The sequence below is a fragment of the Gymnoscopelus microlampas genome, assembly GCF_963454915.1.
Source record: "Gymnoscopelus microlampas genome assembly, chromosome: 17".
Lineage (NCBI taxonomy): Eukaryota > Metazoa > Chordata > Actinopteri > Myctophiformes > Myctophidae > Gymnoscopelus > Gymnoscopelus microlampas.
The window spans coordinates 23,062,621-23,080,091 of NC_139954.1; the positions used below are offsets into that span (position 1 = coordinate 23,062,621).

At 45.7% G+C, this 17,471-nt stretch overlaps 1 protein-coding gene across 3 annotated transcripts in view; it reads left to right on the plus strand.

Annotated features, from left to right (window-relative positions):
• tbc1d4 (TBC1 domain family, member 4) overlaps nucleotides 1–6,293 on the plus strand; it is a 42,448-nt gene extending 36,155 nt beyond the window's left edge. For all 3 annotated transcript variants that reach the window (XM_084084312.1, XM_084084314.1, XM_084084313.1), the window contains 4 exons: nucleotides 382–541; nucleotides 652–821; nucleotides 1,496–1,672; nucleotides 2,842–6,293. In XM_084084312.1, the coding sequence (XP_083940438.1) occupies nucleotides 382–541; nucleotides 652–821; nucleotides 1,496–1,672; nucleotides 2,842–3,072 (738 nt within the window). In that variant the 3' untranslated portion in view covers nucleotides 3,073–6,293. The remainder of the gene's footprint in view (nucleotides 1–381; nucleotides 542–651; nucleotides 822–1,495; nucleotides 1,673–2,841) is intronic.
• The last annotated feature ends 11,178 nt before the right edge of the window (nucleotides 6,294–17,471 follow it).

Sequence of the window (17,471 nt, forward strand, 5' to 3'; positions counted from 1 at the left end):
GCGTGTTACGGTAAAGTGTATTATTACTCTTAACTGACAGTAGATTGTGTTGACAAAAGGGTGTGTTTCAAACTTGATCTAACTTCTGCTTCCCTTTTCATTGTAAACAGCATTAACATGTTACAGTGTGGACTCATTTGCACAATAGCTGTGAAATGCTTTGTCTCTGCGCCTGTCTGAGCAAGTCTCTGACAAAACTGTTACAGCTAAATTTGTTCCCTGGCCAGGTAAAGGCTAAATGAGTACATTGATATCGTTTGCCCTGCCGATCCAGTTTCTCCGTTGCATTGACTGCGTGTACTGACCTGTGCCGCCGTCTGTCTACATCTTGTTTCTTGTGTGTGTTTGTGTGTGGACGTGCTTGTGCACGTGTCATTGCAGATTCAGATGTACCAGCTCTCCCGCTTGTTGCATGACTACCATCGGGAGTTGTACAGACACCTGGAGGAGCACGAGATCTGCCCCAGCCTCTACGCCGCCCCCTGGTTCCTCACTCTCTTCTCCTCCCAGTTCCCCCTCAGCTTTGTCTCCCGTATCTTTGGTATGCCCTAGGAGGAAGGCCAGGCCTGAATGAGTTCCTGGTCTTTAAAATTTCACTGCATTGTTTGACTTTTTACTGTGTTTCACTGCTGTCCTTTTATTTCCCTTTAGATATCCTGTTTGCCCAGGGGACTGAGGTGATCTTCAAAGTGGCCCTGTGCCTCCTGAGCAGCCATGAACGGCAGATAGTGCAGTGTGATGGTTTCGAGGCCATTGTGGATTACCTAAAAACTACGATCCCTTCACTCACTCAGACACAAATGGAGCAGACCATCACCAAGGTACTGTGAGAAGGAGCTGTGGGGAACTGAGTATGTGGTGTTTGTACGATGAAGCAAAATGTAGCTTTTCTACCAAGTGTCTAACACTAACATTGCTCTGATGGCGAGCTGAAAATTGGTAGCGTCTAATTTATTTGCTGTCTGAAAAAAATAAGAAATAAAATCATAAAAACATAAATAACCCTGTTTAGACATATCCTCTGAGCCGTGTTTGTTCTTTTGCCATAAAGGCCAAGCACAAGACAAGAGTGTTCTTTATTGCAGTGCAGTGCCTCTGGGTAACAGCAGTGTTGCACTATGTATTCAGCTCTGGCTGTAAAAACAACAGTTCCATAGGGAGCCATTCTGTTTTATGGCGATAATCCATTTTACAAAAAAAGAAAAGAAAAGAAAAAGCACATGACGCATCATGGCGGGGGGCAATGTCAAGACTGTCACATGATTGTGATGTTTTTATGTACACCCAACAGAGTTACTGCGTCAAAAATATCAATGATTCATTTTCGTTGTGTAATTCCTCCAAATTGAAATGAGTGGATAATTACACCATTCAGCAAATGAGCATATAGATGCCTTTGGGTGGAGTACACAGATGAAAGCTGTTGTAACTCTTACTTAACCACTTGAGGATTGGTGGCGTATGAAGTCTCACTGTGTGACCTGCGTGTTGCCAGGTATTGGAGATGGACATTTCCAAGCAGCTGCATGCGTACGAGGTGGAGTACCACGTCTTGCAGGATGAGATGGTGGATGCCGGCCCTCTGTCTGATGACGCTGAGAGGCTAGACAAGCTAGAGAAGACCAACGTCCAGCTTAAGAAGCAGAACATGGACTTGCTGGAGAAATTGCAGGTGAGAAAGAGCTGGACCATATTTTCCATTTCCCTCACTAAAGAACCAGCTTTGTTGCCTACTGTCTGTGTCACCTTTCAGTGAACTAGGAAGATGGCAGGAATTACTCAGTATGTCATTGATTGACGCGTTAGATAGTACTGAGTTGTCAGTCTGTATAGAAATGCCTGTCAATTTTCCCTCTGTTGATTGGATAGCGGCTTCTGCCATACTGTGTGCAAACTGTGTGTAACCCTTTCACTCAAAAAAACAAAACAACCTCCAATACTATCTCAGACCACCCATAGATGGCACTAAAGTTCAACTGTTTAACGTGTGGAAAAACAAAGGAATGATCTTCTGTTTTTCTTTCCTTCTAAATGTTTCTTCCATTTGGCTCAGTAATAATAGATGAATCTATACAGTAGGACAGTGACAGTCACAACTGAGGGCCTTATCATTGATCCAGATCAGATAAGGCAGCGAAGCGCCTAATGATAACAGGGGAGAATAGACAATCCTGGTCTGCCTCTGTTAACTCACAAAGCGAAACCTTGCTAAGGACTCGGACTGATCCTGTTGGTTCGTTGCTATTGCTACAACATATCGTCACTGTTGGGCGGAAACCTTGTATGTCCCAAACTGTTACTTTTCAGGACATGGAAAAAAGTGTTCCAATGGATCCAATGTAGTTATTATTTTGTCACAATAATGCTGCTATTTACTACGATTTGTTAAATATTTATAGAACCACAGACAAACGTATCCAATTTAAATGCATGTTATTACAGGCAAAAATATTCAAATATTTAAAACGAAACGTGCCACATCGCGCCAAGCTTGTAGATTGGCTATGTTCACCACTTTTGAGCGATATTGTCATACGACAGAATATACAATATGGAATTAATTAATTTATTAAAAAAAACTATGGAGAAAGTTTCTACCCGACAGGAACTATATAAAAAGTGGCTCACAACAACACAAAGTCAATTGCAACTAAAGTACACCTGATTGCTTTGATTTCCAAGACATTTGAGCCTGAATCAGACATGCTGGTGGTGTGCTTGATAAGTAAGTGTCCACATACCTTATAGCTCCCTCACTTCCTGTCACACCCCTGCACCAGACTGGCTGTGTACCAGCACCTCCCCCTACATTTAATGAGCTAAAGTGTCCTTGTCCTTCAGGCGGCACGGCAGAAGATCCAGACGTTGGAGACAAACGTGGAGAGCTTCCTGTCTCGGGAGAGCAAAATGAAGCACATGATCCGCTCTCTGGAGCAGGAGAGGGCAAATTACCAGAAGACCATTGAGCGTATGCGTTCTTGCCTTCCTCCTGATGCCCTGGCAGATGTGGAGATGACCCAGATTAAAACGGGGCCCAACGGAAAAGCCAAACCTGCCACCAAGAAGCCCTGATGGCTGCCTGCTGCTGGGGTAACACACAGACAGGCAGATGGACATACAGACAGTGACTGTAACATTACCGAACAAACCAATATTGGTTGAATAACTGAGAAATTCTGAAGCAGGCCAGTGAGGCCCCAACGTCTATTTCATTGTTATTGCTGCACAAAAAGGACAGGAAGGTTCTCATTAATGTGTGATGTCTGGGCCTTTAGACAGGCAAAGTGTACAGCAAATATCTGTATGCTATTAGTCAGCAGACAATACTCTGACTGTGGTGGGAGTACTGCTTCAATTATATGAGCCCTAGACGGTGCTGTTAGTGAACCAAAGCCCCTCCCTCCCCCGTTCTCTCAGTCTCATCCGTTTCACTGCCAGTTACAAGGTAAAGACTGAGATACCCAGCATCGCTATTCATCTTTGTGAGTAATCACTGGGCTGTTTGCTGGTTCTGCTGAAAGTGAGAAATGCGTCTCCTCCTCCAGCCTTTCATATGCACTGCCTTTACTTTTTCACAATCACTTTTCCCCTGTTCTGTAGCACTACAGAAGTGGCCTGTTGGCACACAATCCTTCTGGCTCAAGGGCAACTGTTAGGCCTATAATATTGGGAGTCGAAAGATACCCCATTGTCTGTGAACTCCCTATGACTGTGTATGCGATTGACAATGCAACAGGTTGATCACCCTGCCTTCTAATCACCATGTTTTTTACACTTGAAAATTATGTGAATGTAAGATCCCTCCAAAGAGTTTTGCAACTGCCTCATGTTGCTTGGGATAGCAACATCTTGGGCACACGTCTGCCATAGACTCTTCAGTGTGTGTGTGTGTGTGTGTGTGTGTGTGTGTGTGTGTGTGTGTGTGTGTGTATGTGTGTGTGTGTGTGTGTGGGGGGGGCACCTCTGTCAGTAAAGGGACTTCTTCTAGCTGCACGCTTACGCGTGAGAGAACCAAATACTTAGCACTCCTTTCTGCTGATTCTCAGGAGGAAGTGCTTCGCCCCAAAGCCCAGGCAGGATGTGAGGTTGTCTGCCTTCTCAGTTTCCTGTGTGACTGACCGAGGTGTCGCCTCGTCGTCTTGGCTACAATCAGACGCTTATGGCAGCTGCTTGTTCAGATGTCATCAAGCTCTGCAAAAGCATTAAAAGAACAGAATAAGAAAGGATCTGAATATAAACGCTATGCCTCAAATGTCCGCTGACCTGATAGCCTTCATTATGTAAGGCAATTTTCTAATATATTATTTTAGATCTAGATTTGATTGATCACTATCATCATCCTTTACTCCTATCCTTCCTGTGTGTGGGGGGGGGTGCCTATCAGCAGACAGCATTTCTCTGTGAGGTTAATGATGATGTTGTCTTGCTCAAGTCTAGCAGGCAACCACTGCATGTGGTTACGTTGCAGTTGGTCACATGGGCTGTCGTGTGTGTGTGTGTGCGCGTGCGCACATATGTGCGTGCGTGTCAGTGCAGAGTGATTGAGACAGAGAAGAAAAGCCAAACAGGAAATGTGAAGAACACAAATGTGAAGTTGTTCCTCTCACTGTCTCATCTGAGTCTGAGACACTCAGATGCGTCTGACACTATAGGCCTACTTGATATAACATACATTACACCCCAATGGACACAGAGTTCAAATATGTTCCATGAGTGTCTTTGGCACTCTCTCCACTCAGTTCGTTTCATCCCACCTCTGCGTCTGACTCATCATCTCCAGTGATTCTGATTTAAGCAAGAAATACGCTCAGACTCAGCTCCATTTTCATCCAAACCGCCTGTTGTCCAAGTCAATGTCTCTTTAAAAATAGTGGATTGTTTCATGGCTGTCCAGTGTCCATCAAATCTTCCTGCCATTAATGTCACTTTGTATGAATCAATTGTAAGCTCTTCACTGTAAAAATAAGATAAGAAAATATAAATTTCTTGTAAAATAAGGAGTGACAGGAAGCTGAGGTGGAAATCAAACAGGTTATGTTGCCATAATGTGGTTGACACCCTATGCAGTCAGCTACCAGTGTGCCCCACCCTTTTTTTGTTTGTTTTTTTCAAACGTAGGCCAGGCAAGTTTATTTGTATAGGACATTTCAACAACAAGGCAATTAAAAATTCTTTACACAAAACATTAAGCATTAACACACAAATATATCACATTATAAATGGACATTTAAATACGATAACAAATTGAGGAAGTTAATAAAACAGAAAGATAAGTGGATGTATTCCTGGGAATTGACCTTCTGATTAGCAGTGTTAATTAGCTATTTGAGAGCCGGTATTGCTGTTTTCTCACCTGATTTACATTAGCCCACTTGTAGATTTGTTGAAATACTGAAACTAATCCAGACATTTTTTTAAATTGATAAAAAAACAACTTGACATTATCTCCATCTGGGAAATGTTTCTGCGATAATTGAGATGACGTTCTAAAGGTTTGCACCAACCTTTTTAGAAACCACAGTGAAGGGTAGGATTTCTTTGCAGTTTGTCCTTAAGTGGATACATATCTGGAATGCCCATTATAAAGGTTACTGAAGGCTGCGTAGGATGCAATTCTACACTTTTATTTTTGCTCATGCTCTATATGTTTTGCATTATTACAGTATTTGTGGAGCAGTATGCATCATCACATTTTGTTATGGAACTAAAGATGTGATGCTTTCTTCTCAATTTGTGAGTGTCACAAAGGCTTCTGTCTGTTACTGTTGAATACAATGCAATAACCTTTTTATCAGTGCAGAGTAAAGCAAACCCCTGCTTATCTTTGGACTTGTTGAAAGTCAACAATTGCTTTGACAAAATCATTCGTGTGCAACCACTGTTCTTTTTAGTATTTTCAAAAACCTGCTTACTTTGAAATAATATCAGATACTGCCAATAAATACTTCAGTGTATCAAAAGGACAATCATGACCATCAGCAGGTTTGCTTAACCTTCAAAACCAAGATGTATTTACTTCTCTCAGCTTATTGGTGCGTGCCAAAACTTGAGGAAGTCTCTGTCATCCATTGCCAGCAGATATAAGAACATGACGGTGGTGTTAATTTTGTTTATAAGGCACATCTTTCTGCTTGGGTTTCTACCGCTTAATTTTTCTTCTGGTGCTTTTTCAATGCTGTCCCTTTTAAATAGTATTTTTATGTCTCTCATGACAATGTAAATTGAGTGTTTTCTGTTGACATGGGGCCTACACAAATCATGACAAGTTCTTCAATAAACCTCAACATGCCTTTTTTCTATCCACTCATTTCTGAGTGTCTTTAATCTCCTATAAGCTGTCATAAAGAAATCATGTTTCCTTACAGTTCTACAAGGTAGGGAAGGTAGCCCCGAGCGTGTGTGTGTGTGTGTGTGTGTGTGTGTGTGTGTGTGTGTGTGTGTGTGCGCGCGCGCGCGCTATTTTTAAAGACCTTTTAAGAGGTTTTTATTTTCTTCTCTGTAAAACGCCTTGAGCAAAGAGAAGTACAGTACAGGTACAACACTGGGGGTAAAAAAAAACACACACAAGCAATATCCCCTTGTAGAATTTTCTTCACGATTTAACTCAAGCTGTCATTGAAGTCTGTAGCAATTTAAATGTACAAACATTCTATAGTGTAAATCTCTGTAAGGGTTTATTGTCCCACAGTTACAATACAGCTTTGAAACATTTCATGCAGTGGCATTATTGTACTAATAGCTTCCCCAACAAAATTATAACAATAAATACAAAAAATAATAATAAAAAAGATTAAACATTAAGCAAAATTATGTAAAAATCAACAATGTGGTGTAGCTATTTATAGTAAGAATAACGAATAACTAAGACGGTAGCATCTGCACAGCTGAATCTTCTCAATGTGGTAAATGGAAGATAGGGAAACCTTTCAGATGCCTGACTCCTGATTCAGCTGAGATGCGAGTGAAACTCTATCACGATGGGACATGCACGATTGTTTTTCCATACTGCTAATGATACCCTCCAGAGTTTGTTGAGAACGCTTTCATGTTGCTTCTTTCTTAGATTTTTTTTCTAATCTGTACTTTATGGACATGAATCTCTGAAAGAACCCAGGGAGGGTCCAATCAGCCAATGGGAGGGAAAGAGGTGGGGGTGGGGGGTGCTTGAAAGATAGCAGTCCTGTGCCCACTCATTGTTTTCATAGGAGGGGTTTGCACAGAGGAGAATGGTGTGTCGCTCTGATCATCCACCGCCAAGCCTAGAGCTTGTCCCACATAAACACAGACACAGACACACGCGTTCGCACACATACACAGGCCAAATACATCCCAGAGCTCACTGCGCGCGCGCGCACACACACACACACACACACACACACACACACACACACACACACACACACACACACACACACACACACACACACACACACACACACACACACACACACATGCACACACACATGCACACGCACACTCAAATGACCGCCAAATCCAGGGCCTATCGCACACTAAACAAAAGAGGCCACATTCCTGGCGTATTCCCACACGCGGACACTTCCTGCAGCAGGGGAACAGTGGGATACTGGTACTCCACTGGGGATTGGCCAAGAACGACACTTCCTCTGCCGAGGGCCTTATCAGCGCTGTTTGTGTTTTTTACCCTGTCCTCCCTATCTTCATCCTTCAATCCATCCCTCCCTCCTTGTCTCCCTGCCTTCCCCTCCCTTCCCCTCTCCTCACGTTCCCCTCGGAAATGTGAGCTTTGATCTGAGGCCTTTGTTAGAAATTAGGCACGACAATATTTACTGTGCATTTATGCTTTTCTCGCTGCGAGGCCGTGGAGGAGGACCCCCCACAGCTGTAGAAATACTGTTTCTCTTGACAGGTATTTCCAGAGGAAAAAATGATGGTGGGCATTAATGCTAAACAGGGCCATAACAAAACATCAGTACTCCGTGAGGCCTGTGAACCGTGACGTTTCAACACACTTGTCAGACGTCGCTCTGCTCATGCTTGGATCAGTCCTAATTATCTCTGCCAGGCCAAAGGCAAGAGGAGAGATTATGCTTTTGCCTCCGACTGTTTGTTTGTCTGTCTCTCTGGGGCTAAACTCGCACACCGCTGGACCAATTTGCGGCAAATTTCTTCTGCACACTGCTGGTAGGCCAAGGAAGTACCTCCGCATATTGTGTATATTTTTAGATAAAAACAAAAAACAAATAATCATGGTCAAGGGCAGTTGGATTTGGCTGAAACCGTACCCAAATATGGAGTCATATGTCATAGATAACGTCATAGTTAATTGACATCATAAACTCCTCCCGGCCTGACGGAGTATGTGTTCCACAGAGCGCAACTTTCTTTGTCATCATGTGATGGTGTATAACCTGCCGAACATAACGGCGCTTCAGGTGGTGTGTGTGTGTGTGTGTGTGTGTGTGTGTGTGTGTGTGTGTGTGTGTGTGTGTGTGTGTGTGTGTGTGTGTGTGTGTGTGTGTGTGTGTGTGTGTGTGTGTGTGTGTGTGTGTGTGTGTGTGTGTGTGTGTGTGTGTGTGTGTGTGTGTGTGTGTGTGAGAGAGAGAGAGAGAGAAAGAAAGTTACTGGACCAGTGTCACAGTAGAAAGAGCAGAGGGTGCTGGCGGTGAGGAGAGCTTATGGAGGGGTTTGGAACAGAGGAGTGAAAGGGTAGAGACGAGTGGGGCGTGGGGAGGAGGGAGCGTTGTTAGGAAGGGTCCTCCTGCCTTATATGGGAATTTAAACTGCATACACTGCTTCATGGTGCACTCTGAAGGCTGGAGTGAAATGAGCAGACAACACTGGAATACAGTTAGCAGGTACAAAGTCTACACACCAACACAGCAGTACAGTTATCTCCAATTCAAATCAATAATGTGGGTTTCAGGCAAAACACGCACACAAGCACACACATTACTCAAATGGAGCAATACACGGGTGAGGCAAACGAGCTCTTATGAGCAAGAACCGCTCTCTCGTAGTTGAAGAGTTGCCGGTGGAGGTGGGAGAGGTTGACGGGATGGAGATTGGGGGTGGGGGGGTGGGGATACAAGGGTAGAAACAGCTGGAGGGGCGGGAGAGACTCAGGTGGGCTCAATCTAGTCCAGGGAGAGGAGCTGGCCCCCCAGGGGCCACACACATAGACATACCCCCCTAAATCCCCCCTTCTCACAGTTGAGCACTGCCTTTGCTTTTCCTTTTCCACATTTGCCCAACCCCTATTCTATGCCGATAAACCTCTGTCTCCAGCTCCAGTGTTCTTCTCTTTTTTTTTTTATATGGTGACCCAAAGAAAATCAAGAATCAACTGCATGGGGACATTTTTAGGGTTAGACGTGGTTGAGATTAGAGTTCATTTTGAATGAAAGGTTGCTTTTGGTGTCCCCACAAAAATAAGATGTGTGCGTGCGTGTGTGCGTGCGTATAGCCTACGAAATGAACTCTTCAGTATTGCAGTCTTGGATTCCAATCAACGAACCTCACGCGCACAGGAGCACGCACATGCACGGGTGCATGTACTCGCATACACTCGCAGTGCTTCCAATGACATGTTTTAGTTAGCACGGTGACAGATTTAGCTTCCTACGGAGTGCTTTGCTCTCTCCTGTACCTGTCAGGGAAGTGTCTGCCTGAGGGGCTGATGGCACACGGCCAAAACCGGGAAAAGACAGAAGGAATGGAGAGTAGGACAATAATGAAGCCACAGAAGAAACACAGAACTATACACACACACACTCACTATTCCCATGACTGGTCCAGCTTTACATTTGCTTTGGTTTCCCAGTGAGAGCAGGTAGATCCGCTAACACTGCCTGGAGAATCATGTGATTAATGACACACCTGTCATGTCGAATCCTTCTTCATCTTCTTCCTGACGAACGTCACTCTTCCCCCTCGCCTCCTCATCCGCCGCCCCTCAACGGCCTGGCAGACACACTACCCATAATCCCCCGGGGCCGGCTGGGGGAGAATCGCAGGGCTTACCTGATCCAACGCTGCATTCATCTGTGGGTCTGTGGGGACTCTGGAGGTCTGCAAAAACACACACACACACACACACACACACACACACACACACAAATGTATCCATGTACACGTATGAACACACACAGACACACAGGCAGAGCTCATATAAGTGCTACCCAGCCCCCATTCCCTCTGGCCTCCGTGCTCCGTGGTGCACACACATACACATGAACCGCGTTGTATAAGAGCGAAGTTGAAAAAGTGGGGAGGCCCACAGACCGTAAGTAACGAGACACAAGATATTATTGAGGCCACTTTTCCAGCTGAGGGTTCCTGACAAATGTGGCTGCGGTCCCAGGTGACCTGAGTGATCAGAGTGGGGACATCATGCCTGAGCCCCCCCCCCCTAATCACATTATCCATTGGCCTTGCCTAGCCGGCATCATCTCACCGATGATTAACACAAACACGAGAGGGAACAAGAGGGAGATGAAGTGAGAAGAGGTGGTCAGACAGACGACGAGTGAGTCACATAGGCAAGAGAGCCTCCTACATTCAGGCCCTTCAAATCAAAGTGCAAATAACAGGGATTAGGTCCCTAGGAGACACCCGCCACGGACGCGTTCATTTCTTCCGTTCCGGAGTTGACATTATCTGCTGGCAACATTTTTGTGTACTCAGGGTTAAGCCTGTAAGACTCGGGTACATGACATCAGCGATAGGGGACTTTGGGGCGTGTGCAGTGAGGTGATTGACATCATGCATTGTCTCCATGTTCATCCTTAACACGGGAGGACCACCAAGGGCAAAGATACAAAGCTGAGGTGGTGGGCAGAGCTTATGCATGCAATGAGTCAGTGTGCTCTCGACTTGGTTTGACGTCAGCCTGGGGAAACTGTGAAAACACGGTGATACGGTGCATGAGAGGAGAGAGAGGCCAGAGAGAGGCCAGAGGTGTTTACGCTCACCATCAACACCGGCCACCTTCCATCTCTTCCAGCCCCCTTCGGATGCCGCTTCAGAAACTGAGCTAAGGCTCAGACGGTTGGATTTTGGACGTGCAACACTCTTATTACGTTTTTTTATGCCTTTATTGACAGGACAGTAGGCTGACAGGTAATGGGGAGAGAGTGTCAGGCTACACTGAGCCTAGGTGGACCGCTACGCCAGCGGTCCAGGCAGTGGAATGCTCTTTTTGCTGAAATTGGGAGGGGAGACAGCTGTACTGTATACGTCTGTGGCTCGGGAAGCACCCTTTATGAGTTCCTGCGTAAACTCTGCTCTTCCACCGTCCTAGACTCATCCTGGCTCTCTGTCCCTGCTTTGCCGCACAGACACAACACCCTTTTTCAATGTTTAGTTGACTTCTCTCATTGCAATCCATGATCCATCCATCCCAGTAGACATGAAACCTTCACAGCCTTTCCCATGATCACCCTCCTGATTCGCGCCAACCCGAAAAAACTAACCACAACCCCACACCTAACCATGGACTTTGTTTTTCTGTGTGTTCAAGGTCATGTGAGGCCAGGTGCTTGAGGTGAGGACACCACACGTCCGTTTGCCTGCGCGTGCAGCGGTGAAGTAAAGGATGAGATTGAATAAATGCTTCCAAAATGGGTCAAGCTCGCCGTCTGATGGTCTGTCTGGGCCCATATGTGAGCGTGAGGAAATCAGTCCCCAAGCCATTCAGAGCACTTTTATGTGAGCAGTGAGAAGGGCACTGTTTGTCAGTCATTCAGTCTGTTGGTATGTCTGACTGTCTATCCCCTCACTCTCTATTTTCCTCTCTGAGGGTCCCGGCAATCTGTTTCCCTTCTCAATCCGTATTTCTCTCTCTACTCTCTTCTGTGCTCTTCCTTGCCCTCGGCTGTAACAAGGTCTTTCTCCTTTCTATCTGTCGCCGTGTGATACTCGGAGAGTTTGATTTCCCACTGTGCGTCATTAACCTTTTCTTTCTCCTCTTGGTTAAACCACAGAGTGAAATCTTCTGCTGCAGACTGAGGAGAATGTGTGTGTGCCTGTGTGTGTGTGTGTGTGTGGGGGGGGAGCACATCACACTCACTCAAGTGGGCTGGGGGTGGTATGGTGGGGGTGCCTTCACCAGAGATCATAGCTACATCCTTGTTAGGCAAGCTGAATCGAGGCCGTAGCCACAGTTGGCTTTTTCTCATCATACAACCGACATGAGTTTATTATGCCGCCCTGTGTGTTAGCTTGTGTTATCTCAACCTTTCTCGTTCACATCTGCACCAGGAGCCAGTCAATGCAGATCTCACTTCCTCGTACACGGCACGCCGGCTGTCATATGTGTGTGATCACACAGCGGGGACGGACACGTCGCGTTGTCAATATATAGATGCTCATCGGATCCTCAGGTGACATGAGCCAGCGTGTTGCTTTATTGTCAATTCCACGGGTCGTTTCTACGGGAGAGAGCAGGAAAATCTGCCCGTGAAATACAGAAACTGTCAGCTATCTCTTAATGTGTGTCTAATAAAGAGGTGCAATTATTGTGTGTGTGTATGTGTGTGTGTGTGTGTGGGCGCGCCGCGTGCTCGCAGAAGGGCGTGGGTGTGAGGATGTAGTGCATGGTCGCTCTAACAAACGCCCACTCAGGGAAGGCTGGAGTGACTGGGAGGCTAGTAGAGCACTTGGTTGTGTTGGATGTGTCCATTTCTCTTTGTGTGTGTGTGTGTGTGTATATACTGTGTGTGTATATACTGTGTGTTTGTGCGTGTGTGTGTGTGTGTGTGTGTGTGTGTGTGTGTGTGTGTGTGTGTGTGTGTGTGTGTGTGTGTGTGTGTGTGTGTGTGTGTGTGTGCGGGTGCATGCGAGTGCATGCGAGTGCACTTGTGTGTCCATTTGTGTGTGCTGTACTGGGATGTGGAAATTGAATGGAGCCTTTCACTTCTACTGCTCGTCTCCCCGGGGGTGAGAGACTGGTTGCCATGGTTATCCTGGAATCCTGCCGCTAATGGGTGGGAGTTTGTGTAGCTCTGGCAACCTGGCCTGTCTAGGGCGGAATACTTACTTTGTGTGTGTGTGTGTGTGTGTGTGTGTGTGTGTGTGTGTGTGTGTGTGTGTGTGTGTGTGTGTGTGTGTGTGTGTGTGTGCGTGCGTGCGCGTGTGTGCGCCAGGGGGTGTGGTTGGGTGGAGGCGGCATTCTAGGACACAGGAGGTCACATACTGTATGTGAGAACACAAGCCACCGTTTCTGTATAGTCTCCTGCGTGTGCAGTGTGCACATTCAAATGTACACTCAAACATAGATCCGCGTAATGTATACATGCACTTTACACTATATACACACACTTTGCAGGCGCACACTGTATAGCGCCAGCCCCCTGACCCCCCCCCCCGCCAACACACACACACACACACACACACACACACGCACCCACAGTGCACAACTCTGTTAAACCCTTTTCAAAACACCCTGTCAAAACAATAACAGCAGCTGATTTCTTTGTTTCACTAAAGCACTATTTGCCGTGTTTTCATGACAATAATAGTCTGCAATCCACAGTAACAGAAAGTGAATTCTTCTGTGTTTTACAAAGCCGACAACGTAAAACAAGGAATGTGGCAGTCGTCATAACACAGTGATGAAATAATGCTCTGCTTTTACATCATTATTGCAAGGGTAAAATAGAGTGCAGTGAAATAGTTAAGCCTTGCTCTCCCATCCTCCCCATTGCCACCCTTCTACCCTCAGGCTAGTGAGACTCTAACTGGCCACACAGACACACAGCGGATAGTGGAAAACCTCGACACAAAGAGTGGATTCCTGTAGGGAATGATACATTTTCCTGAGTGTGTCCTTTGTCTCACAATACTTCACTCGGTCTCACATGATACTGCAACGCCTGTTCACCACCTTGCAAATAATGTGTTCACAATCCATCAAGGCCTATGCAATTCAAATAAGACCCCCATTACGTCTTGTTTGAATTGCATAATGACTTTAGTGCCAGGTACTTTATTGATATCAGGCAGCGTGGTGAGACACACACCACTGAATGCGGGAATTTATCGCCCATAATATTCATTGTGACCAGATAATCCTGGTTTTCCTATTCCCAGTGTGCTGGTAGTGTGGATCAGTCCTCGCTAGTCACACAGATGTCTTGGCTCCTGTTGCTGTTGGAAGACTGATCCATACGCTGCACGAACCCCCATGGATTTAAAGGAACTTGGCGCAGGAACACTAGCCACCATTCCAGTAACTATGTACAGCCAATCCACTGTAGCCTGGAAAAATGAGGGAAAATGTTTCTCTTGTAGGGATTCCAACGTGCATAAAAATAGAAAATAACATGCGCTGAAAAAGCAAAAGGCAATATCGTGATTACGACCATGCATGATACGTTCAGTGTGTACTCTGGAAGTGAGTCTGAGGGCAAGGGATGAAATCACTTTTTTAGGCAGTTCGCTGGTGATGAATTAGATGTGGTATTATTCATGTTGGATTGCGCCCCTTGCAGAAATCAGCCCTTGAAAAGCACACAGATCTTAAAAAAAAAAAAGGAGCAGGGGCTGAAGAATGTGGGCAGGACTTGTGGTTAAAAACCCAGCAAATCATGGGGGGGTAGAGGGACCTTGTAAGCCCACCCCTTGCTCCTTAGCCTTTGCCAAAGAGTTATGTAATTCAATAAACACTCCCAACTCTGTTGCTGAGGTCCAGCCACAGGCCATCCAACTTTCAACCGCCATATGATCAGCATTTTCAAATGCATTATTACCAACCAATTATAAAGCTCTTGGGGGAAAGCAAATTGAGTCAACTCTGCGACAACTCTGTTTTCACTCATGTGAACCTGATGGTGCCATGCTGCTTTTATGTAGGAGGAAACAGATCTGCTGAAGTGAAAAGCTTTTTGTTGGAAACAATCTTTAAAATCAGTCTAATCTCATCTATGGGCCGATTATGGTAAAGCTCTTACATATATCTCAAGAAAAGCATGGGCTATGTATATCCTGTGTTGTGTCTATCATCTTATGTAATGCATTGTACATCCCTTCCCACTGTGCTGCTATACCAGCCAACATGAGCAGCAGTGACTGCCAACAAACATAATAGCAGCCCTATATATCATGTCCATTTCTCAGCTTCTTTATCCACCAAAATGTCTGTGAATCTATCGAACCCTGTCACTATATGAGTTTTTCCTAATCCATTATTCTGCATGTTAACCCTCCCCCCCCCTCCCCTCCCCCGCCCCTCCCTACCCCATAGCCCGTACGGAGTTTCCACTCACTAGCCCCAACAGCCTTAGCCTTGACTGCAGGCCACCCTATGCTCTCACTGTCCAACTATTTAACTAACCACAGTGAAAAGGCTTCAATTTCAGCTTACCGCTTAGTCCGACTGGGCTCGGCACCGCTCGGGGGTCTTTCTGTAGACCCCAGGTACGGGGGCCTTGCAGGCCGCTGGCCAGATGAGGCAGAACAGCCCAGTGCAGTTAAAGAGCGGCGACCCCAGAGACACATACGTCAGTCAGACAGAGAGGTCCCTCAGGAGTGATTGGGTGAGTTATGGCTCTTTAAAAAGCTGCTCTCCACCTTTTCTCACTACGTGGAGCTGAGGGTTATTGGATAAGAACCAATCAATGTCTCCATATAAAACCCACTAAAGAAACAATATATTCTGGTTTTCAGAAGTTTGTCTGCTCACTGATATTAGTCTATGTGAGAGAAGGAAAAAAAAGACTGTATGCAAATGCCTTATGCGTCTCTCACTGCGTTATTGTAGCCGTAAAAAGGCGAGTATAATAAAAACGGAATACACTGTAAAACAAAAAGTGAACAGTCCATGTTTCAGGGACAGTGGTTTCTGTGTGTGTTTTTGCTGACTGTGAGGACTCTGGATTTGTCTGGATGAAGGAGAATACATTTATGGTTTGGAGGAGTGAGGGCCCACACCAGCCACCCTAGGGTCTTGTTATCCTCTCCTATGCCTGTGCTCTCGGGGCGACTTTAATGAATCCTCCTGTTCCAGCCCTCTTCTGGCTCCAATCAGACTATCTACAGGGCTACCCCCACCTCCCTGACTATACGCCTGTCTGCATGGCAGGTCCTCCTGCAGCAGGAGAGCAGGCTAGGATGGAGACAGTGGGGAGGCTAGGTGATGGGACTGAATAATTGATGTGTGGAGTTCACTTATCAACTTTTACACCTTGGAGTTTGCCTGAGTGCATATTGGGTACCGTGTGTGCACTTTGCTCCAGAGGAGATTTGAGTGAGCAAGTGGTGAGCCGTTCTCCTGGTACCATGTAGAATCACACACCGTATCCCCATAAGCGTGCTATGAGTAACCGCATGAACTCCTGAGGAAGGAAGAAAAAAAAGGTTCTGCACCAAAGTAGAACTAATAATTGGCGGTCACGTTAGAAATTGCAATAGATGACTAGATAGCAAATTGAAGCCTCTCTGGAAATGTACTGTAACTGAAGGAAAACAGGATGGTGAAGTGAAGTCATACCCACTGGACTGATAAGAGACACCCGGTGTCTCAAGTGCGAGCTGTGTGTAGGGCCAAATGACGAGGCCTACAACTCCCATTACCTCATGGGCGGTACTGTCGTAAGAGAGCCAAGAAACAAGAGAACTTGGGGGGGGGGGGTGTAGGCAATTGACACTATGACTCCTCATGTACAGTGAGTTCACATTAAACTGACCAAATGTACAGTACACTGTAGGAAATCACATATGAATGTAGTGCATACTAGTATCATACAATACTTTTGAGCTAGGTTTCTTAACCATGGGCCAAGGGCTGAAGAGGGCAGTGGGTCCCCACATGACAAGAGAACTAATATGTTTTAATGAGCATGGGTCCCAGGGTGAGAGACTAAATTTCCTAGTTGGGCTCACTGAAACAGTTTAAGACCCCAACATTTGGATTAAATATTGGCATCATATTACTACAGGATATCACGCAGCAGGCTATGGTATATAATGAACCAAAGTTGGACAATAACAGAGTATTATTTTTTCGATGAATGGTCAGTTATTTTGTTAAAAGTGCACTGTAAGTACAGTGGGAAAGTTTTTTTGCTCACACGGCTTGTGTGTGTGTATGTGCGCGTGTGTGTGCGTGCGCGCGTGAATGTGGAGGAGGGCTCGGAAAGCTAACACTTCTGGAATGCCCCCTGCGGAGTGAGGACTTGAGGGTTGGACGTGTGTTTATTGGAGCGTTTTGGCAGGAAGAGGCAGGAACCTGGGCCAGAATAACGGAACAACAGTGGAATGTGGTACAGCAGGGAATATCCTGAGTCAAAGAGAAGGCAGTTTGGGTGGCTGAGGAGGAAAAGCTTTGTGGCAGAACTTTTGAATACTGCATTTGCAATCAACCAGATGACACTTTTCCTAATCTCAGTGCCCTCTCATGTGCACATGAAAATGCAAGACGGATGCACGCCAATCAGTTGGTTACACTTTTAACCAACATTTCATGAGACTACATGTCTCATGAAATGTCTCTC